This window comes from Nicrophorus vespilloides, unplaced genomic scaffold (genome assembly GCF_001412225.1).
Source record: "Nicrophorus vespilloides isolate i.1.1-1 unplaced genomic scaffold, Nicve_v1.0, whole genome shotgun sequence".
NCBI lineage: Eukaryota > Metazoa > Arthropoda > Insecta > Coleoptera > Silphidae > Nicrophorus > Nicrophorus vespilloides.
In genome coordinates, this window is record NW_017099685.1 from 239879 (window position 1) to 264589 (window position 24711).

Below are 24711 nucleotides of genomic sequence, written 5' to 3' on the forward strand. Positions count from 1 at the left end.
TGACGAGTCTGCTGTTTTTTGTGTTGTTCTTGTTCCGTCTCGTTTTGTTAGTTTTACGCGGTGCGCAATCTGTTGAATCTGCGCAACCGGAATTTCCAATTTAAGTAGAAACTCACTGTAATCCGGATCCAGAACGAAAAATGGAAAAAAAGGTCGACCCAAATTCCGATTTCCGATCAATTGTTTGCTGTTGCGATTATGCGATTAGTTCCGCTCTAATCGTGAATCTCCGCTCCAAAATCATATAAGTTGTTAATATTGCTTAACTCTAGTTTACTGAAGCTATTTAGTAATTTAGGAATATTTCCATGGAGATTTATTTAATTATTTAAGAAATAACAGTGTTTTTCTTTAAATTGAATAAATTGCAAATATTAGTTTAAGTGAAATTTTATAACTAATGCTACACTTTTTTTTAGTCTAAACATGACACTATCACTTAGTTTATTTAATATATTTGTTAATTGAGATTTTGCATATAATTCAACAACTAACAGAAGAGATTTTTTTTGTTTCTAGTTTAGACACAATCACCACTCCAAAAAATTATAAATTTCCAATCATGCTTAACTTTAGTTTGTTTAAGATAATTGATTTTTTTTTTGGATTCTGTGAATTGTTTAAAAAATAACATTTGAGTTTTTTGGTTTAATAATTATACATATAGTATACATTTTGATTATAGCTTAAATAAATTGAACTAAAAGTTAACTGAAGCTTTATTTATTTCCTCATTGCAATTAATTTTGTAAGTAAGAATACTAGAAATAGTGTAATTATAAAATATAGCATAATGTAACTAAAATAACTCAAGCTGTTTGTTTGTTAATTTATTAACTAAATAAAGTGGATGTTTTCCCTTTAAGCATGTACCGACGTGTGGAAACAATTGCGTTGCGAGCATTTGAAGTGGAAACGTTATTTCCACAATTAGAAGCTTTGATCGTTCGCGTAACTTGTTTAATTTCCTGTGTCGCCGTTTAAAAGGAAACGCGAGCAAACGCAAAAATTACATTATCATTGTTTTCAATTAACTTTCGAAATGAGAAATTCTTTACAGAACATTCTTAGATGAAACAAAAAAAAGTGCAACTAAATTATTTAAATTGAACCAATTATCAAAGACGAAACAATTCATAATCATTTCTTAGAATAGTTTTAATGATCAAGACACTTTCTCCAATCTTTTTCCAACAAAGAAAACTGAAAATACACGATGGATTTAAAAATAACTCTCTTGTATCTATGCAAATTATTGAAGGTCGACAAACTTAGTAAAAATGCAACTAAATCATTTAAAATAAACCAATTATTATCATTAACGTTTTCTCCAATCATCTTAGAACAAGGAAACTGTAAGTAGATTTGATATGATTTTCAAATAACTACGTTTATTTACGCAAATAAGAAATAATTTCCTTGAAAAAAAAAATGCAAAATCATTTCAATTAAGTCAATTATTATAGATAAATTCATCATATTTCCACTAATATTGGGTTGGCAAAAAAGTAATTGCCGATTTTAAATTTGGATGGGAGTAGTGTTTCTTTTGAATGACTTCTATTAATGTTACAATTATATAGTTTTAGCAGTTATCAGCTGTGAACTTTAGCTTTCTTAAAAACCAAATTAAGTGTATTTTTTGCGAGATTTGTTTGTATATTTTCGTCATATTTTGCTTTATTATTTCCGAAAAAGAAGCTGCTAAACAGTGCCGGAATTGGTTTGATAAATTTCGTTCTGATGATTTTTCAAAGATGAACTGCGATCTCGTAGGCCAAATGAAGTTGATGATGGTCAAATCAAAACCATAATTGATTCGAATCGTCTCCTGAGATTGCAAAAATGTTAAATGTATCGCCAATTGGACAAGAGTTGGTGAATCGCGAAGGTGTTGTATTGGTAAAACCTTCTATGATGATAACGCTGTGAAATTACACCTAGTTTAGTTTTTTTTTTCCAGAAGTATGAGCGTGGTATAAATAAGTTTACAGAAAGATGACAAAAGGTCATTGATCAAAATGGAAAATATATTATTCAATAAAGTTTAATAATTATATAAAAAGTCGTGTTTCATTTGCATATGAAAATCGGCAATTACTTTGTTGCCAACCCAATAGTTTAATTTCAAAACACATTCTCCAATCATCTTCGAATAAGGAAACTGCGACTAAACGAGCTAGTTCTTGAAATAACTCCCTTCATCTTCGCAAATAAAACAAATCACTGGAAGTAAATCATTTAAATTAAACCAATTATTATTGAGACAATTCATCATCAAGTAAATTTCCAATAAAAGGTTTAAGTTGAAGACACTTTCTCCAATTATTTTCGAATAAGAAAACTGTAAATAGATTTGTCTTTGCAATGAAAAAATATGTGCTTCGAAAAAAAAAACGCAACAAAATTATTGAAATTAAACCAATTGTTATTGAGACAATTCATCTTCGTTAATATTTCCAATAATAGTTTAATGTTGAAGACACTTTCTCCAATCATCTACGAAACTGTAAATAGTCGAGATGGATTTTAAAATAACTCCGTGTATCTACGCAAATAATCAATTTCCAGCATGCAAACATCGCCGTCTCTAAGATAATAAATCTCCTCTTTCTACCTACACGTTCAGTCTTCACTGAAAAATCGGAAAGGAAAATACCATGTTTTTCCTCCTTTCTGTTTATGATTCACCAAGGAAACCAAATATAATTTCAATCAAAACGTTACATCGATTCGTTTATTTTCAATATCTCGCACGTATTCATTCATGTATTCAATACTGCTTGTAAATGGGATGATGATGATTAATTCAATCCCATGATGGTGGTTCTTGAATGGAAAAAAAAAGGTTTTTCTTTATGTTGCACAATCCTTAACTACCTACTAATAGGGGTGGCGTGTCTGATGCGATCCCGATCGAAAAAGGTTTCTAAGGTTTTTGTAAACCAATACCGGAAATAGCGAACCCGGGCACATACACGTAGCCAACATAAATCCGGTTAACCCAGAGGAGCTGCGGCGGAGCCATCGGAAGTCGTTGGCGGATCGATAAACCGGGGCTTTTCCGAGGCTATTCATGTACTACACAAAAAAAAACACACACACTAACCTAACGTACATTACTTCCACCCAAGCTCTTCCCCGAAAAAAGAACTCTATTATTAGGAGAGTACAAGAACTGTGCAGAAAAAAAATACCTGAAAGTATTTTAAAGATTCTAAAATTTTAATTTGATTTTTGCTTTACATAATTTATTTTATATTACATAAAAATGTGTTGTACGAAGCTAGTAAACTGTATTGTTATGATAACTTTAAATAATATAATATATCTTCTAATTAGGACTTCTATAACCGATGACCGGTTAACTGGTTATAGCTTCCAAGATGATTACCGGTAAATTTTCAAAGAAATACCAGTAATTTCGATATTTTTTTATGTTGCACATAAATGTTTTACCAATACAATACTAAAATACGACGAGTGGAAAATTATTTCGTCCATTCACAAAAATGAAGTTCTTCTACAGTACAAAAACCAACTTAAAAAAAACTGGTTTTCGAATCTCGACTTTTCTACAAAACCGCTTTAAACCGGTATTCAAATTTTCACAAAAAGAGAAAAGGGATTTTCACAACTTATTTTCTATTGTTCTCAAAGATCTATTGCGTATATTTCTTACAAAGCAGGGTTTAATCGTCTTTAGAGCATTAAATAAGCCAAGATTTGTTTTTCTTGTTCTTAATAATTTAGATACAATCTTGATAATATTTGTTAAAAAATCCTGCTTTATTATAAATTATCTTTGTCTAAACGATCTGCGGATTTTGAAAATTAACTAAAATCCTTACTACAAAAAAAAACCTTAGAACTAATTTCAGTTTTCATTTTATTCTTTCATTGCAAGTATCAGAGATTTTGTGTCAACAATTTTTATATTTTTAATCAAATAATTAAAATAATTCATTAATTTTTATATTTTAAGTCTATGCTCAATGTTTTCAAAACTGGTAAACCCTAAACAGTACGTCAGAAATGAATTTAGGAATGAATCTCTTTGACTTTGGATAACAAGACAAGTAAAAGTGTATATGTTTATTGTATTCTTGTTAATATTTTAAATTTTTGCTAAAACTTAATAATTAATCGACATTTTGCAAAGAAAAATCAAAATAATTCAAATTTACCTCTACTTCTAATACAAAAAATGTAGTATAAGAATTGAAGCTACTAAATTTTATAATGAATTTTAGCTTTGTGTACATTTATCTTACATTTTATAAAAATATGTTGCAGGAATTAAAGCTACAAAAAAAATATGGAGCATGACATAAATTTCGATTCGGTCTAAAAATAAAGTTACGTTTCCGCTCTGCGTCTGCTTCGAAATGCACTGTAAACAAGGACGGCTTAAACAATAAATATTATTTATATACACACGTCGATAAAGCGTAACAAAGCGCATTCGGAACTAACTGTTCACCTGCAGCAGTTTCAATCCAATTCAGAATCTGTTCAAGTTATTGCAGATTTGTACCGTTACTACAGTGTTTCTAACCCATAGCAAGTGTGTAATTATGATATTTTCATTCTGTTTTGTAATTTTATTTTGTTTTATATCAGCGTTTCCCAACTGCGACCCAAAAATGGGTTTTAACTCTTTTAAAAGAGTTGATATGTAAAGGGATGAATTTTGATAGGCCATACAATCCGATGTTGATTCAGTTGACGAAGTAGTCTAGAAATGTAGGAATTTCTCATAGAGTTAAAGGATCGTGAAATAACCTTGTGTCAAAGCTAAATACACTTAACAATTGTACCATTATACTACAAACAAGGATGTTGTGTCGAGCGGCAAAAAGGTTGAGAAACACTACTTTAGACTTCTTTTACGTTGAAAAACTCTGCATTATAGATTTGAAATTAGGAATCGAAACGAAAAATGGGTACATCCATTTCAACGCAATCAATTTCATCTAAATACAACATGCATCCATCCTTGTGTTCTCTCTTAATGCGTTTGCAATAAAGCAAACCATTCGTTCTTTTCATTCTTACACTTGCCTCATTCCAGTTTGTTGCCGTTGAGCCCATTTATTTATATAACTCGGACATATATCCTGGCCGTACGGAACACGCGAACAATTTTTCTTTACTTGTATATTTCCACCCCTAGTGTACTGTTCAAATTGCATGTTCAGAAACAAAAAAAAAGTACGTGAGAGCCGCCAGAACGTAATTACGTAATTCATGCGTCGATTACGATGATAAATATAGTCCGAAATGGACGATTGCACAAAAAAGGGAGAAACGCGCCTCCCTTTCTTTTTCCGTTACGACATTCTCCTGAGAAAAAGTGAAAAAAATGCATGATGGACTTATAATCATATAATTATTTTAATAATTAAGAACTGAATCGATTATTTAAAACAAATGTAACCTAGTTGGAACATTGTAAAAAGAAACTAAAAAGTATTTAAGTGTAAAAAAAGGATATTGTCTCATCCCTTGTGGGGATCGAACCCACGACCTTTGGATTAGAAGTCCAACGCGCTATCCGCTGCGCCAAAGGGACTGTGGAATTACGTTAGCCAGATTCTCAGAGCTGCGTCGGCCCTTCGCAATATCCGACCCTAAACGAAATGTTCGAGTCGAATAGCAAAAAAAAAATCATCCATAAATATTCCATAAACCCATGCAAATGCTGCAAATCCAATAAAGTATGGTAATACACATAAATATTCAAAGTTAAGTTCAATTTTATTTTATAGTTAACAATTTGCTTGTTATATCCATCGTAACTTATGGTAAAAGATATTTAAGAGCGTTATTTTATTGGAATGTAAATGTTAAATATGTTAACAATACTTTATGATGCTGATTAGACGCTGAATCAACTCGCAGCGTTCTCGAATGTACAATAAATGATAAGGTAACAGATATCTTTCTCGGCTTACAGCAATAAATATTCAATAAACTCATGTAAATGCGATTTACATCCAATAAAGTATGGTAATAACCATAAACATTCAATGTCAAGTTATTTTTTTTGTATTGTTGAAATTTTATATTTCATTGCATATTACTTGTTTTATCCATCAACATAACTAATAGTTAATAATATTGATTATTCACGAAAATATTGGATAAAAATAATGAAGTAATTTAATAAAATGAATAAAAGTAGTTTTTTTTGCTTCCTATTTATTTAATAACATAAATTTACATATACAATTTACATTAAAATATAATAACGCTTTCTCGTTATGTATTTCACGTTTCTCTCGAAGGAAATAACTTTATGTTTGTAAATAAAATTATTATTTCTTACAAAGCATGTTTAGATGTAATCGAATTCAATTACCACTTGTGATGCGATGTTTTCACTCCTACGACCGAGCGAAAACCATTCAATGAGATAAATAGATCAAAGGTTACAGCATCACATCGACCGAAAAACGCCGCCGTTTGACACGGGCGCTCCAATTGATTGCATTTCCAACATAAAAAAAGAAAAAAGTAAGACATTTTACTTTCGTCTTATTTACTTTTACTCGTTCCGAAATTATCCCAACAGGATACGTTTCGCACCTGCACGAGTTAGAATTCACACTGCTCATAAAGGCATGATTAACACCGTCACGGGGAATATTCTGAAATCGTTTGCGTTCGCAATTACTAAGATTTTGTTATTCTCCCAGCACTTATTATTACTTACGTTACCTACACGCAATTACCTTTATTATTGTTGCGCAAAGTTTATCTATTTCGGGGAAGAACTAGAAGAAAACTATGTATGTGACCTTGGCACTATTTTTATTTGAATTTTCTTCTCGAGAGTATAGAAATTCTTTCTTCTTCATTTTCAATATGTTTTTTATTAAGCGCTTTGGGACACAACCCGTAAAATTTACGATTAGTACATAAATTTGCTTTTATAGGAAACGTAAAACTGTGAATAGATTGAAAAATCTTTATTTTTTTAACACAATTATTACGAAATGGTATATTTAATTTTTGATGTATTGATTTAGAAAAGTGTGTAGAATTGAGACCTTCTACAATTTAAGATGAAATTGGACAACTGCATTATAAAATAACTGTTTGCATTGTTAATGTTGAAAATAGGGTGAGCAGGAGTGTAAATGGGCTGGAGAGCGCATCGTTTTACAACAAAGGTTTTTTCCGTTGAAAAGCCGCATTTTTGTTCGTTCCCATTACAATCTGTTGGAAAATAAACTGGAGCTCCGATTATTATTTTTTTTAAATAAGCGAGCCTTTTAATTTTTTTTTCAATTTTACACCAACACAAAATATACTCTTCCACGCGAAAGCTAATGGACGTTAATCACTCAGGAGTTCGATTTCGCACCAGTTGACCATTATTTGACCCACAGCACAAATATTAGTTTTAATAAAGGCGAAAACTATTTGCGTCAAAAGCAAAAGCAAATGATAGTAGGAAGAGAAGGTTGGTACATCGAGTGTCAACAAACTGATTGATTGATAAGGGTCGCAAGTAATTTGATTTCTGTTTGTTCTCGAAGCGTCCTTCTGTTACCAAGGGAGAAACCCACGACGATAAATCAAATTGCAGAGAGAAAAAAAACATATAATAAATGTTAACGGATAAAAAAAAAGTGGACGTCTTTCTCGGCTGGAAGAGAGAAAGATACCGCAACCATTAATCGCGACTGTAGCAGGAACGTATCCAGGCAAAATAAATCTCGTCGAATGCCATGCACACGTATTACTTCTTTCAAATATACATTTTTTTTTCTCTCTACGCAAATTGTTATATAACCGCAGATCGTGTCAGCTGCATACCGGAAAACGAATCGCCCTGTCGGAACTGTGAATTGCAGCGGTCATAGTTTAATAACTGTAATATTTACATGCCTCTTCCACACACACATATCGTACATGTCCTTAATTGGATGAAAGAATTCCGACTCGATCCGTTTTCAGCAAATCAAAAACGACACGTGCGAAACTGTGAAATTTATTGTTTGATATTCATTGCGCCTTGCTGACTATAATAATATAAATATATATTTTGTTTCAATTGAACCCATCGAGACCTTGATTTTCCAACACGCACACACACCGATATTATTTGTTTTTTTTGTCGATGCACATGAAGCAATACTGCAAACAACAATACTTGCACATTGGAATGCCATGCTAGATGCATTTTCGTGATTCATATCCTAAAAATACTACTTCTTTAAGGTCAGGTGGTATTTTCATCTTATCGCTAAAGCCTTACGCAATATCAAAGAGTATTTCCACCTAATTGCGATAACACTAATGCATTTTACATACAATCACACCATTCTATATTTAACTTTTTTTTAAATCAATTTCTCATTGCAAAACTTATTTTGTGTATTGAAATCGCTATTAATATATAATTATTGAAGCAGCATTGTTTTCTATTTTTTTTCTCACAACCGAACGATTAATTTCCAATCTCAAACCTTGGCCCAGAAAAATATAAACCTTTTACCATAATCATCCCACACACTACACAATTTCCGAGCCAAGCGCATCGCTTCAACACATTATATAATTCCAACATCTTAAATTATCATGATTAAACAGTTTTCGCAGCTCAAGGGACTTTTATGTCAAATAAATCGCTTAAGCTCATCGTTTTATAATCGAAATAAATCAATATCTAGTGAAACAAAAACACCTCTTTCAGTTTTAAATCAGCATATTCGGAGCACGTGAAGGCGGTTTCATTTAACCGCGAATCAATAATATGCAAATGGCTCTAATCTACGCGCGAAACAAACGCACGAAATTGGTATAATTTTCGAAAAAGGGGTATCAAGATATTAACGGTTTTTGTATTGTAATTTACAGTGAATGAAGAGCTTAAATTTAATTCAAATACCTTTTTTCTATATTTAGTTAAATATTTAATATTACTTAAAACAATAGTTTTAATTTATGTCAGGCAAATATTTTTATTATAAATTAAGAACGTTTCGATAATTAAAGATCAGAATTCTCTTGTTCTATGCAAACTAGTGTTATAAAGTTAGTTGGTTCGAGGTAAAGGTGGAGGGTTAGATGAAGGTGTAAGTAAGGGCGTGCATATTATTTCGAATTCTAATTGTAACAGAGGCCAATAATACCGTTCCTGCCGCATACTAATTAAAAGGTTGCGCTTCGTGTACAGTTCGAGCACGGCAAAGTAGGATAGCATTATATAATGTTAGGAAGTCGGAATTGCGTTCGTACGTAGACCGTTTCTACTTCCTTCGGCGGAATTGAGCAGCAACAGAAACATTGAATGGATCGAACCGGAAAGCGCGTCGACGATTAAAATATAACAATAACGCGATTACAAATATGTACGGTGAAATAGTGCATAAAATTCAGACGGTTAATAACCGTTTTTATTACATGGTACGGTGTTCCTTTGTTGCCGTCGATTTTCAGTAGAATTTCGAAGTATTTCGGAAATTAATGCATACATCGCACATACTCTGCAGCTCTGACCTATTTTGCGTGTAATGTGTATAATGTTAGTTAATGCCAAACCCACACACAGAAAATTATGGCTGTTGTTATTACACTACGGCGCTAGTAATTAACCACTGAATGCGATTTAAACAAGAAAAACAAAAAAAAAATAATTAGCCCGGCGCGATCGCAAATTATGTAAGCGAGCTTAGTTGTTGTGTGGGTTAACATGAAGCAAACATCTGTTCGTTGTTTACGTTCGTAATTAAAAGGCTTAAAAGACAGAAGTGAGATAGAGTATATAAGAGATATGAGAATGGATCGTACCTGTGGGACAATTGCATTGTGCGAAAAAAGCGGCGATTGCGTCCAGGACGGTGCAAACACCTTCGACTAGCTGAGACACACTAAGAAACTGCATGGTAACTACTACTTTGGTAACAAAACTAAACTAAACTAGCGAACAATAAAACAGGTGAGGAGAACAACGGGTAGAGGGTTGATTTGCTGATTTGGTGGTGGTGGTTGTGATGAGTTTCGCTACGAATGACTACAGTGTACCTTTGAAGCAAGTACACCCCATGATGTATCCCATCATTGATGATGGACGGGGGCCGACCCGTCACTGCACTCTGACCAGGCGTCGCGCACCAGCGTGAGGGGGCGCCCCACCTTGTAACACTAATCTAACGGCACATCCATAAAACACCGGCGTCGGCAATCAATCTGACTTTTGCACCATGGGACGGAAGGAGGAACAGGTGCTGTGCATGGAGACGACACCCTCTTGGTGAGATTACCTCCCTTCTTCGCTGGACTAAACTCTCTCCGTCTCTCATCTATGTGATCTCTGAGCGGAATTTCTGCTACGAAGCCACTACCACCATCGCGGTTCCAAGCCCCCGAGTGGCGGCGGCGACAGCGGTGGCACCGTAGGCGGCGGCGCCGTAGCGCATCCCCACACAGACGCAAAACAACCCCCCCGAAGACCGAGCTTTGCACAGGACAGGACCGGACCGACATCAAATATTCCATAAATACCTTAAGACATTTAACATTCTCCATGATTTATAGCAGAGCATTATCCTCAACATTCTACCACTATTCATTCTCAAATCACAAAATTCCACTTTAATTGTTTCAACTATGAAAAGCATTTACAAAAAGATTAATCCTGAATCCCATATAACAACGCATCATAATTAAAATAATTAACTGAAAAAAGCAATTCAACTATTACTATTTGAAATGACAGGGCAATTATGTTTTCGTGGTTGCATAACCATTGCAATAAATGCCATTATTATTATAACTAGCAAATAACTAAAATGTTGTAAGTATTATTATATATTTTTGTTTAATTGTATCTTCATTCTTGCTTAGTACTTACAATATCTTCATTTGCAAATCGTTTTACATAAATTAACATGATTGTGGACATACCAAGGTGTGTTGGTGATTGTTCACGAAGCGCCATAAGTTATCCGATGAATAATATTATTATTCCATTTCGGTTATGCTTAGATCGATTGAAATATGCAATAAATTATTCCGTAGCATTAATAAAATGTAATACCTTCAAACATAAAATACTATATCCCTGTTTTAGAGCCGCGCTTCTCCGCTAATTGCATCGGAGGAAGCGCATTTCCATCGCACTTAGTAAATTTTCCGTCGACGTTCCGGGAAAGATAATAAATTGAATTTCCCCGCATATTAAAATGAAATATCGACCCTCATCTCTCGCCCCGCAAAACCAAAAGCATAAAAATAAATAAATAAAGGCGCTAAGTAAATTAATACGGTATATTCCATAGGTTTTGAAAATGCGATATATGTGTCGTTATATCCGTGCTCTTGAATAGTGGATGTTGTTGTTACTGCTGCTACTGCTGATGATGATGAAGACGAGCATGATGAAAAGGAATGAGAAATAAGAGAGGGATGAAGAAGTACGAAAAAAAAAATAAGTGGGGAAAAAAGTGCGAATCGATACGTGTGCCCCAGACGACTATAGCCAGGCCTAACGTTACATCACCGGAGACGTGCACAAGATTAATATCTACAGCTCGCTTTTCCACACTAGAAAATCCCCAGCCACTTCTGCACACATAACATAAAATTACCAGCCAGCTGGAAAAGTGTGAAACGCACCAGCTGAATATCTTGTCTCGAGGTCTTCAACTTCTCCGAGCGGAAGCAAATTATTTCCTGCACTGCAAGCAATTAGCGGAGCACTTTAACTAAATCACAATGAAGAGAAACACATATTAGCCCGTTCCATTAGCTCCGGAAATTGATTACATAAATTTAAAAAAAAATAATCGACGATTGTTTGCGGAAACGCTTTACTTTTTCACTCACTTGCATCGTAAGAAAATAAAAATTGCGCAAGATTATCTTCAATCCCTTTGACCTTATTTTGACAGCCTTCGCTTCGAATTGAATTCGCTCCTAATCCGGAGCCGTAAAGCGTTAAAACAGTTTCAGCAACTTACCGGTATTATTGGCGTTCGCCTGTGCGAATTGCGGATTCTGCAAGAGTTGCTGCTGGAGCAGCTGGTAGTTCGGGAATGGAGGTAAACTTGGGTAGGCGGGCGGAGGTCCCTGGGGGCTCGTCAATTGGTGGTGCTGCTGCTGCTGATGCTGCACGGCGGGGCTCGGCTGCCCACCGTTCGGAGGAAATAGAGGTGAAGATGCAACTGGTTCTCCTGGAAACAAGAACAACGTTAATCAAGATAATCGACGGGTCTAAATTTATCTTCCGGTTAACACAGTCATCGCTATACAAATACACGCTGCGCCCTAATCGACTCTGCAAAGATCCGCTCTAACCAAGAGGAACCGACGCATTCAAACGAAGCTTAAAGCACATCAATTAATTAATCTCTACAGTCTAATGTAAACATCATCCGACTTCCCATGAACACATATATCTCTATCTCCCTAACTCCTACAACGCTATAATAGTTATGTGACGGTTTCGTCGGAATGCGCGAACATAAAGGAAAATATTTCCTAGGACGAAATACGAGTCTATTCGGAATAGGGATGTAATCATAATAAAGAAGAAACCTTTTCGCGAACAACTTTACACCTGAGACCAAAAACTTCTATGTTCCCAATATCAGAAGAAGATCGACCATAAAAATAACTACATACGAAATATTACAATTTAACTTTAAATTGAAAACTACAGAAACACATTATTATAGTTCATATTTTTTAATACACCAACAACAAAAAATCCAAGTCAATTTTCTTAAGATGTTTTCAGAAAATTACTTCACAAAATAAGTATGTATAATACGGCAGAAAGTCATATTAAATACTAAAAGAAAAATTCTCTTGAAAAACGAATAATCCAGTATATTGAAATAAACAAAAGCCATGTTTATTCGATAAATAAAAAATGAATCGAAGTATATTTTGGAATTGATTGTTAGATCTTTTATTCCTGAAACAAACGAATATACTGAAATTTACTCAAGCTCGAAACGCAATCAAATATGTGCATTGATTACATCGAGACTATTTCACGTTATAATTCTCTTTGCATTTTTCGGAGCGAGTAAATCCAGTATACTACGTTTTACAATTTGCAATTCAATTTGCTTCAAGCATCTCCAATCATACAAACTGTAGATGCACACATTTTTAATTGTATTTTTTATTGCAATACATTATATAACAATGATAAAATATAATTGCAAATTTAAAAAATGATTATCTTGAACGAAAAACACTTCCCTTAGAATCTAAGGCTTAGATTGATTATAGAAAAAAATGTTGAAGTAACTGCTGATGCAGTGAGCAAGGCTGAGGAAATCGTAGTTTTGTTGTTTATTTGTTTGTTTCCTGAACGGTACAAAGCGGAAACAGTGCCGGTACAAAACTGTGGGACGTAAAAACCTCGTTGCTTTGTTATTTATTGCATTTGCAAAATGCAAAGATTGCGCAGTATTCCCAAAAGCGCAGACCTGAAGTCTCACATAATAAAAAAAACGGTAGTGCACCAAGTGAAGGGAACCCTAAATGTACCATGTATGCACTGCGTTGCTATGGAAATATTTAACAACACTCACGGCCGAATCCTTTATAATTCAATGTTACATAACACCTGCAGATTAATATTTAAACGATTATTCTAGGTTAATAGAACAGTATGAATAGTAGAAGACAAACTATCATATATTATTAATACTAACAATCGAAGATTGCATAACTCAACAAGTTGAATAACAGTTGCATTTGTGTAAAAGCTATAAATATCAATTTGATTTATAGAGTGAAATTATTTAGATGCTCAAAGTAAAAGTAGTTGACTTATGAAGGAATATAGTTGATGAAATTGCAACAATAAATCAATTAAATTAAAAAGCAAAAGTAATTACTGTAGGAATGTAATTACATAAATAAGTGATTGTAATTATATTTATTATTATAGAAATACACATATTTCATATTTAATTGAATTATTGAGATATATATACAAATAAGGAAGAAGTCAAAGATGAATTATTATACAATAATAACAATCGGTAAATATTATAGGATGTAATTACACAAATAAGAAATTATAATTTATTATTTTTTCTTATTATAGTAAACTTGATAGTTCATAAGAAATAAATTTACAAATAAGTAAGAAAGAATGAAAAGATGAATCATTGCACAAATTAATGATTGCAGAAAAGAGAAAATTTGATTATGCAATTAAATGTATATTCATTATTAACAATATTAATAATCTATGGTATTATCCAAGAAAGAAATGATTATGAGAAGTTGAGCTAGTTTTCCATACAAGCACAGCTGTAGATGAAGTTGCCTACCTAACCATACGGATTCATAACACCTCGCGCCACTCATTCAAATATCAATTGTTTGAAAACGATTAAAATTGAAAATGAAGTTACAAATCCCGTCCACGGGTAAGTCTTTTTTTAACTAATGAATTTTCATTTACTATCTATCATAATAGGTTTCGAAAAGTACAAGAAAATAACAGTTTTCTACGTTAACAAAAAAAATATAAGTAACAACTTGTGATTTAAACAAATATAGCAAAATAAAGTGTATTTATCGATAACAATGAACAAATTATCTTTGCTTATAAAATATATAGAGTTCTTTATTTGCACATTAATTTAATTTATATCTCACTGAACTTTTTATTTACATTTTCATTCTGAATCACGTCAAAGTGATATAGTTATAATATATAGTTGGATGTTATGCAACTGAGATAACTGTGAAATTAATGAAATTAAGAGATTCAAAGAAGTCTGAGCACCAGTAATGATTATATTTAGTTTAATGGTCGTGAACTATAAGAGCTTAAATGTTCAATGACCCTTTCGAGCGTCACCACTTCACGTTTCCAATTAAATAAATGGCGAAAATAATGAGTTTGATTCGATGGACGCATCAAATAATTATAAAGGATTTACAATATGCAATGGGAGTAATATGTATTATACATTAATTAAAATGCTGTTGATAATATCTAAAGATAAATCTCTAAAAAAAACGGAAACAGACTAATAGTTTAAGCTAATTAATATAGTGTGTATTTCACTAATTACTTTTAAAACTCATTTTCTTCCATATGTTTTTTTTTATTTAATTAAATATTGCGACAGCTTCTCAAAACGAGAACTAGCAATTGGGAGTCAAATTGGTTTGGTGATCAAGGATTGTGAAAGTCCGTTTCTTAGACTGGTCCAAAGCAAATTGATATAAATAAGTTGACTAGACTTTATCCAGCGCCGATGAAATACATTTTTATCATGAAGTTAACATCTGGTATTAATACTTTTTTTACAATGGATCTACCCTCCACCTCTAGATAAATAAATGAACTAACCTGGCTCGGATATTGGGTTACAAGGGCTTTCTGGTAACAAAATTCCTTTTTGCACCAGTTCATCCCTGTTGGCTCGGACTGATATTTTTCTTTCAAGAGCTACAAAATAAAAGAGACGTTAATGTTAAAGAGAAAATGTGCACAATATTACAAACGAAAACCGCGTTTAGTTTCTGTTTAATTTCCAATACTGCGTCAAAGAAACATTCAGGTAAACTGGCCTATTTTCTTCAAGTTATTCAATTTTATTAGTAAAAGTGAAATTTTATCAAAACTAAACGACATTAAACACGATTCGTGGTGCAGCAGTTCATGTGTATGTTGGACCACAAAGATCTACTATCTCCAATGTCAGTTACAAATTCGCTTTCTAGAATTTCATGTTTCTACGGGAATTTTAATAATAATGTTGCTTTAAAACAGGAGATGGGCTTTCAAATAAATGAAACCAAACAGAATCTCCTTTAATATAATTATTAAGACCAAGGCCAGTTGAATTGATATATACATAAAAGAAATAGATACGAAGCAGATCATCTCTGAATAATACAAGGGATCATCTTGTTCTCCGTGTTCCGAGCAAAACAACACGATTCTGCGAGAGATGCACACGATGCCGGCAACGGAACAAAAATGGTATTTTAATTTCCCACGTGTACGTTAAATAATGCAGGAAGGCCGCACTTACTTCTAGAGACTGCTTCCAGTTTATCCGATTTCTTTTTCCTCTTCCATTTCCACGGCTTGAAGAATTTTCCAATGGCGGAAAATTTGCTCTTCCTTTCGAGCGGCGGCGTTCGCGTTCCGCTGCCCAGGCTGTTGGTCCTGAACGCGTTTCCATTCTGTTTTTTCGCTGCAAAAGAGAATAAACGTTAAAATAGTCAAACAAAAAGTTACAAAAGGGAGAGAGGCGCACAGATTATTTTTAGATCGAGCGATGCATCAAAAGGATTTTATTTTTTCGGTATTATTTTTGCATCTTTTTGATAAATAATTATTAGGTGAAAACTGTTGTACCTTTTGCATTTTCGAAATGCAAATATGCGAGAGCACTTTATTCAAATTGCTTTCAAAATTGAAGTGGTGTATTTAAAGGACCAATTCAACAAAAAAAGGAGGAAGGACAAAAAAAAATATAGAGGCATGAGAGATCAAACGGGCCTTTCGAGCAGCCGAGCACATCTCATCTCACTGTCGGATGTTTACTGACATAATGCAGCTTTGGTTTTCTGAGAGCCGAGCGCAATTATTACCAATATGAATATTGCATCGATGCAAAGTTCTTTTAGCTTCAACCGAATATTACTTTTCGCTTTAATCATGGTACGAATTATGCATTTGAGATTGTATCGCCGGATGAAGAGCAACCACAAATCTCGCGGAATGGTCTAGTGGTATAATTATCGGAGTGTTTTTTGTTTAGGATTCCTGATTGTTGACCCCGCGTTGCTTACGAGGCGTGAAATTTCGCGATTGCGCTCGTAATTAATTACAATCCGAACTTATAAATTCCTTCACAGATAAGCCGCAAATAGATTAAGTAATATATACGATGTTGGCTTTATGGAAGCGACGATGATGGTGATGATGAGAGGACTACTGTAGACTACTCGAAGTGGAGATTGAGAAATAAAGAAGTCTTATAAGTTATATTATATAGGATGCTGATCGCTGTGGATGTGCGTCGGTCACGCACTGCGTAACAATCTTGTTATTATTTTCGTTATGGGGATTCGGTCGGATCGGGTCGGACCAGAAGAAACCAGTCGCGTGCGGTGCGCCACGCCAAGACCTGACCCGCCTCTGGGGGGGTGAGGCGCGAAGACATCCTCGCCCTCGACAGGAATGCTGTGTCTGTGCGTGCCCGTTCAAGGACACCGCGAGAAAGGCCTTCTCTTCTTCCGTCCTCCTCTTCTTCATCATCATCACCATCATCATATTCTTCTTCTTATTCCATGGTCCAACCCATCTCGGTTCCTCATCTTCTCCTTCGCTCATAGTGAAAACAAAAACAAAAAAAATCACGAAACCGTTTTCAATCAAACAATTTCACAACGCTCGTAGAATCCTCGGCGACCGGGCGGCAGAAGGAGGCAGCGGTTTCGTTTTCCATTTCGCCGAGGTCGTCCAAGTTCAACCAACCCGCCGCTTTTGCCTTCCCATTTAATGCCACCAAACAAAAACAAACCCGAATCAAAATAAATATATGGCACCACGCGGTGCACTAATTATGCAAGCGATTCCTCCGGTTACATCGACCACAGTTGCACAACTCAACTGTTTATTTTACGTTCAAATTTCAATCAACAAATTGTTATCACGTGATCATTAGCACTTCAGTACGTATTGTTATATAATGCGAAATATCCTTATAGTTTTAGATGTTTGACTCAAAATCCTCCAGTTATATTAACCTTCACTATTACGTCGCACCGTTTATTTGACGTTCAAATTTCAGTCAACAAACAATTATCACGTCATTATTAACTTGAATACTTCATTATATCGCATTAAATGCTTGACACGTTTAAAGAAACCTAGTACATTCAATAAACGTTACAAATTATATTAATTTCGAAAAAAAAATTAAAAAAAATATTAATACAATAAACGCGTTATGTAACTGTAATTATTAATTAGGTTAACTAGTAAAGTATTATAAAAATATAAGCAACGGACAACCATGTTCTTGTTTAAACAATTGTTACAGAAACTTGCTGGTATAAACGTGAACAAAATAATTCCATCCGCGTACATAAAATAGCTGTACAAGAACACCAAAAAAAAAAGAAGTTTTATCACTGTGCAAGAATTTCGAGAATTTCTTCAAATATATCTAGACAATTTCGTTTCTACACAATAATTTACTTATAAATCTTAGTATTAGTAATCATCGTTGCTTAATATGCATCTCATTACTAAAGACTTTCTCCGAATGATTTAAATTGTGTTTAAGCTATTTTATTAATGAGTTTGTATAAAAAAAGCAATAACTTATAATTTTCAATATTAATAAAGATTTCCTTTCAATCGATTATCCAATAAAGTAATATTAAAGGCAGTGAATCAAATCGAATCGGAAAGCGAAGACGTCCAACATAATTTAATTAATAAGCATCTGATGAAGCGTAACGCCGTTTTGCAACAGCATTTATTATGCGTTAGAGTATGCTAATATATGCGTGCAGAAAAGTTAAATTGCAGCCGATCTCTTCTTCTCACGCTGACGACGACAGCGATGATCTTTGGATACCGAAAGAAGGGATGGACACAACGTGAAATTATATTTAGTGCCAATTAGGATCGCTTAAGTTATTCACGTGGATGGTTATTAATTGAAATGTTCTGTGGAGAAACGAATTAGACTCTGTATTCTTTTGCATTAGCCGTGCCATTCATTAAATTGCAAGCGCCTATTTGCATACGTCCAATTTTCTAATTAAACGCAGCGAGCATCGTTTCCGTTTCCAACTGAACAACTCCTCTTCTGGTTAGTTTGCAAACTAAATATAGATAGATTCTATAGAAAGCTCATTTATTTTAACTGTTTTTGTTTTTATTGAAATGTTACCGTTATTACTTTCAGCTTATTTATAAGATTTTTTTTTAATTAGTTAATTATCTATTTGCTGCTAACTTTTTTTATGGTGTAGATAGCATGGAACATGGTGTGTGTAATTTATCGAACCCAATTCGGTGTTGTCTACATAGTTGCGCAACTGGTGTCAACATGCAATTAGAGCTGAAATTTATTAAGCCGCTGCCCAGGATATGCAAATAAATAAAAAAGATTAAATCCTCTCCCAATAATACAACTTTTTCCCATTAACAAATATACTAATCAAATAGATTCTGTAATATCTTAATTGGTTTTGTAATTGAGTGGTGTGAATCTGACACTTGTAAGAAGAGTTTCGTAACCAAGGTAATTCCCTCGTTGTTAAGGTATTCCTGTCCACGTCTGCACTTACTGCGGCCGATTACGTTTCACGGCTAATTAATTATGTAAGATGAATACTTCATCGGTGCATATTCTGAAATCTTCCTCCAATTACATCAATGCGTACACTCGCGTCGCTTCGGATCGAACTTGATGCGCGCTTGTGCATTAATATTTCGACTTTGACATGACTCTATTTATATTTACTATAAGTGGAATCAAGGCAAGGTTGATTTTCAACATTATTTAAATTGCGTGATTTACATGCAAATTGTGGAAAGTTATATATCGGTCGTTGCATTTATAACTTTTTTCGTTTTGGTAACGTAAGTCGTTACCTATATAACTTTGATGATATCGCTAAATGTTTAAGTATCTGTGGACATGAAGATCATGCGGTATAATGGGTGGAAGCACTCAGAACTTGAAGCCGAAGTTGTGTATCGCGTCTAAAAATATTTCCGCGCTGTAAATCTCTTAAGCAGGAAGTTTGTCGAGGGAGAAGGAAAGATGAAAAAGGGTATTATTGCTATTCTTAGCACGTGCCTTCTTTCTTCCGACGAAAGAACACACGTGGGCCGGAAACCCAAAGCGTCGGCGACGACGAGGGTGAGGTCTAATACGAGACTACATTCGGCCAGGTTTATGACTATTGGGGGGGCTCCCTCGAGGACGTGGGATTGCCGTTGGAAATACGCCGAGGGATAATGAAAACGAATAGGGATTTCATTGCGATTTTAGCAAGAAAACGCAATAAATATAAAATCCACTTTAAGATGGAAATACCGAAGAGAGACGCAATAAACAAACATATTAACACGATCTGTTTATTTTCGAAGCGATGATTAGTAGCAAAAGAAAAACAAACATTAATTTGCTGCAATTGATATTTAAATATTTAGATAAGCTTTTTTATATTTATTGAGAGAGGAGAACTAGTTTCCAGCTCGAGATTTTTATCGTCAAATTGCGTATGAATGTGTGGTAATAATTTCACTTTTCTCTCCATAACCGGTCCCATTCTTCTCACCGCAAATATAAATAGAAAAAAATACACAGGAGGCTAATCACCAATAATTTTTTCATTGTACAGAAACAAAGACAATCTGTGTATACCGCAATATATAGTAATATTTATCTTGTTGTTTAGCAATTACATAGATAAACAGTATTTATTTTAAAGTACTTGTTATCCACTCTATTTGCACGAGATCCATGAATCACGAGTCTTGGAACAATATGTAACATACACGTACGATGTTGGATGAATGAGGAAATGTGTGGACAATCTAACTTGTTGTCCGCAGAGCAATACAACGAACTTGGTGGGTTTTGTATCTCTTCACATAGAAAAAAATGTCTAATCGCAAGAGGAGGATACATGAGACACAGGCGCTGGAAAACTATGCCTCCTTATCGTCTCGGGAATTCTTGGTGTTGAGTGACACGAACCGAATTTATAGTAACCATTACGTTTTGATGGTTCGTTTGAAAAAAAAATTCCTGATTTTACGACAAACCTAAATTTGTTCAACAAAAACTCTTGATTAAGGATAAGCAAAGGTTAATTAACATTAGTTAATACTTAAAGATCGCATTGTTTTTAAGCTTAAAATACTCGTCAGCGTATTGATGAGACCGCCGATGGTTTAGATACGTAACGTTTAATAGCTATTTACAAAAATCCAGCGCTTTGTAAGTATCGAGCTTTGATGAATCGTTTAGATAAATAAAGGTTAATTAGTACTCGACATGAATGGTGAAATTTGTTATGTTTTTATTTTTACTCTCATGAGAAGGTTGAAGAGAATATGGATGTTCGCTATAGAGCAAACAGTCTCTCAAATTACAACTTGATATTTGCGTGTGAGTTATACATTTCACCGTTACATCTCGTAAAAGATATTATTATGAAACCGCAATGGCAGCAGCAGCAGCAGCAGAAACATGCAAACAATTCGAACAGGTGAGTTATTATGCCGATTGTTCACGACAAATCTGCTCCCATATTCAAGCATTTTATTTTTTATATCAAGTATAAAACTAACTGTCCTCATCGTTGGAAGCACTTCTCGAATAACTGCGGCCGATTTAACATCTTGGCACGGATTCGTAATAAACGTGTCAACGTATCAATAATTGTCAGTCTACCAATATTAATTGAACTCCACGACGATCCAAACTAAAGCAAAGCAACTCATAATTCCTCTCCGAAGCGAGATTCTTCTACGTATTATTATTTATTTATATACACTGATTATCAAATGCTGATGGAAATGCCCATTGTTTATTGTGCAACACGAGGATCCCACCTTTTATTACACACCGCAATGTATTCAGATTTAAAATTCTAATTGTATTGCATCGTGATTCATTTCAGAATTATGTTTATTCATTGACTTTCCTGACATGATCAAAACGGCGACGACGGAAAGAAACGAAAATTTTTGATCGTGACACATTACGTAAAGAAACAACACAGCCCACCGGATTTAAATCATACAATACGACTATTAATATTAATTATTTGCAAATATTAATTCTCTGAAATCGTTCGAGATTATGAAACAATACTTATTGTTTTTCACGTGTTTATAACATATTCGCTTGTGTGATAATCTAGTAAAACGTGTAATTATAATAAAGGTTAAGCTTAAATCCTGTATGTCAAAACTTTGATTGAAATTACGAAAGATGGAAATTTAATTTCGTCCTGACCTTTAGATCAATTGTAGAAATATACAGAAACCTAGATTTTGTGTGCTAAACTTAATGTATACTTGAAGCGGAGACCTTCGCTGTAAGTCAAACAATGAATAATGCATGCAAATGTTTGCTTTATTATTCTGGCTGACAATAAATGATAAGACGACGGTTCGCGTTTTTGGCAGACGGTCAAGTCTCTGGACGAAGAAGCTTTTGAAGTTATTTCTGGAAAATATGTGGGACATGCCGAATCGACGACCAAGGTCTCGTTATCGCCGCATGCATAATCTCTCCGGGCGACATTGTGTTATTCCTTGCTAATGGCAAGTGCACATAGATGTTTTTGTTTGCTCGCGCGCCCGACGAATGTGGCCGAGACCGTAGGATTCAGGGTCCTTGTAAAATCGAGGCTAAAGCTTTTATCTCGCTAAAGTTTGCCCAGATATATGATACGGGATTAGTTAGTTTGTTAGTTAGTGGGCATTGAGGAGACGCTCGGTGATTATGCTTCTGGAAGTGGAGGCGGTCTTGAAGTAGGCCTTCGTTGCTAATTTAACGTCCTGCTGCAGGAGATTAGGAAGGAAATGTAACAACAACAACAAAAAGAAAAGAAACAAGTAACGGTGAGAAGGAGACCGTGTCCTTAATGATATTAGGCAATATCCTGTCTTGAGATTTGTAATGCGCGGAAGCTGCGCCATAAAGACCGATCATTGCTCTCATGAGATATTGAGGTCTACCTGATCAATATCACAAGCTAAAATATAAAATAAACATATTTATTTGAATAACAACAAACGGATCTGTTTCAAATATTAAGAGTACAAAATATCATTAAGTAAATAAAATATATAGAAAACAATTATTGCGAAACAATAAATTGATGAATTGATATCGATGTGATAAAGGATATATTAATTTGAAGAGCACTTCGCCTATCAACAACACAGTCAAAGTTCCAAAAAAAACTAAATTTGTATTTCGGTATTCGTGCACTAGGTCTTCTATAAATACGCGCACTGGAAACAATGGATCTGGTTTCTAAATATCCGAATATATGTTACAAGTTAATTTTAGAGTTTATGGACCTCACGCGAGAAGTGGTTTTAATGTATGACTAACGCAATGTCTCCCAGGTTAACAAGAATGACACCGATATAAGAAGTAATTACAGCAAAATCAACGAACTCCGGGAAAGAAATTCACGAAGCACAACTTCAAATTGATGATCACTTTTAGAAATAGATTACACAAAATGTTAAATATCACTAAATTAGTTGTTTACTATACTTCATTATCGGAGGAATTCCGTTCTGTTTGTTTTTGATTTTTACTAAAGCTGTGATATTTGTTTATACATCTAAAAATATAGACAGCCTTTTTTTAGAGTGGGCACTCGTTAAATATTTATCTTTCGATGAATAAACGCGATGAAACAATTATCCGAGTGATTTGGCCTTTTGCAGAATTGAAATTGCGGAGCAAATTGAGCGGATCGAGAGATGTTTGTTTTCATCAAATTAGTCTGAAAGCTTATGGCCGTGCGCTCTGTTCTATTAATACATCGGCAGCTTTTCAATGGACACACTCAAGATAATCATTCAAAAAAATAAAAATAATAAAACCATAATGAAAATGGGCGAGAGAACGAGAGTTCATAGTTGCAGGTTCATCGACTTGCATCAAAGGGATTTCATTGCAGGTTCAACAAACATTAAATGCATTTAATCTATCAACATCTGCATTTGGTGCAAGTTTAGAAACAGGGCACTTTCGTGATAAACAAATCGAATTGGTTAATTCAATTACACCACGAAAGTTTTCAAATGAATTACTTATTTCCATTCGAAAATATTATACAGTCGCTGTGGAAAACGTTTATAATTTATAAACACTAGTAAGCCGAAAGAAGCTATACAGTTGCCTTTAATAGATTTTACAAATTTTCGAGACTATGAAACCCAATGTTTTTTTTTTCAGGATAAGTTATTTAAGCATTCCATTTAAGCCTATTACAACCATATTCAATTCTATATTGCAATTCAACGTATCCTTGATATAATTTAAACAACCTGATAGACTTAATTTCAATATTTGTTAATGAAATCACACAAATCTCTTCATATTGCAAGTACAACTAAAGAGCAGTAAGTAGATCATTCTTTGATATAATCAATACAGGATTAACTAACAATCAAACTAATTAATACCCGACGATACTGTAAATTATGATCATTAAGATGATTTACAGGTCGCAACGTAAAACCTACAAACCAAGAAGAGCACTGAATCAACAAAACCATGGTATATAACAGCATTTTTCAACTTATGGGTCGCGTAAATTATCTCAGTTCCTCAGATTCTTTACGCGACCCATAAGTCACTCATATCAATTGGGTCGCAGCACAATTACAAATATGTTAAGAAACGCTGGTATATGCAGTTATGAAGTTTCAGTAAACTTGAAATTTTAAACGCTGTAGTAGTACTATCACCAATAGTATTATACACTTTACTAAAAGTAGTAAATAACACATTTTGTACCTTTTACATATATTTAGAAAAATATGTTTAAATTAGTTATTAAAAGAATGTAAATCCTACCAACTAATTTACTGAAAGTAATTTCAGCGATAAATTATAGTAAATTAATTGATTATTAAATAAATTCCAGCGAATCGTCAATATCATACTGTTTAGTATGTATTATTAACAGTAC

General features: G+C 33.9%; 1 protein-coding gene and 1 non-coding gene across 15 annotated transcripts in view; both read right to left on the minus strand.

The window, feature by feature from the left end:
* LOC108565213 (phosphatase and actin regulator 1) overlaps positions 1-24711 on the minus strand; it is a 64460-nt gene that overhangs the window by 11892 nt on the left and 27857 nt on the right. For all 14 annotated transcript variants that reach the window (XM_017924546.1, XM_017924547.1, XM_017924540.1 and 11 more), the window contains 3 exons: positions 16035-16199; positions 15347-15445; positions 11976-12188 (listed from right to left, as the gene is read on the minus strand). In XM_017924546.1, coding sequence (XP_017780035.1) covers positions 11976-12188; positions 15347-15445; positions 16035-16199 — 477 coding nt within the window. The remainder of the gene's footprint in view (positions 1-11975; positions 12189-15346; positions 15446-16034; positions 16200-24711) is intronic.
* Trnar-ucu lies at positions 5503-5575 on the minus strand. Its single transcript has one exon. It is a non-coding gene; the product is annotated as a tRNA-Arg (tRNA).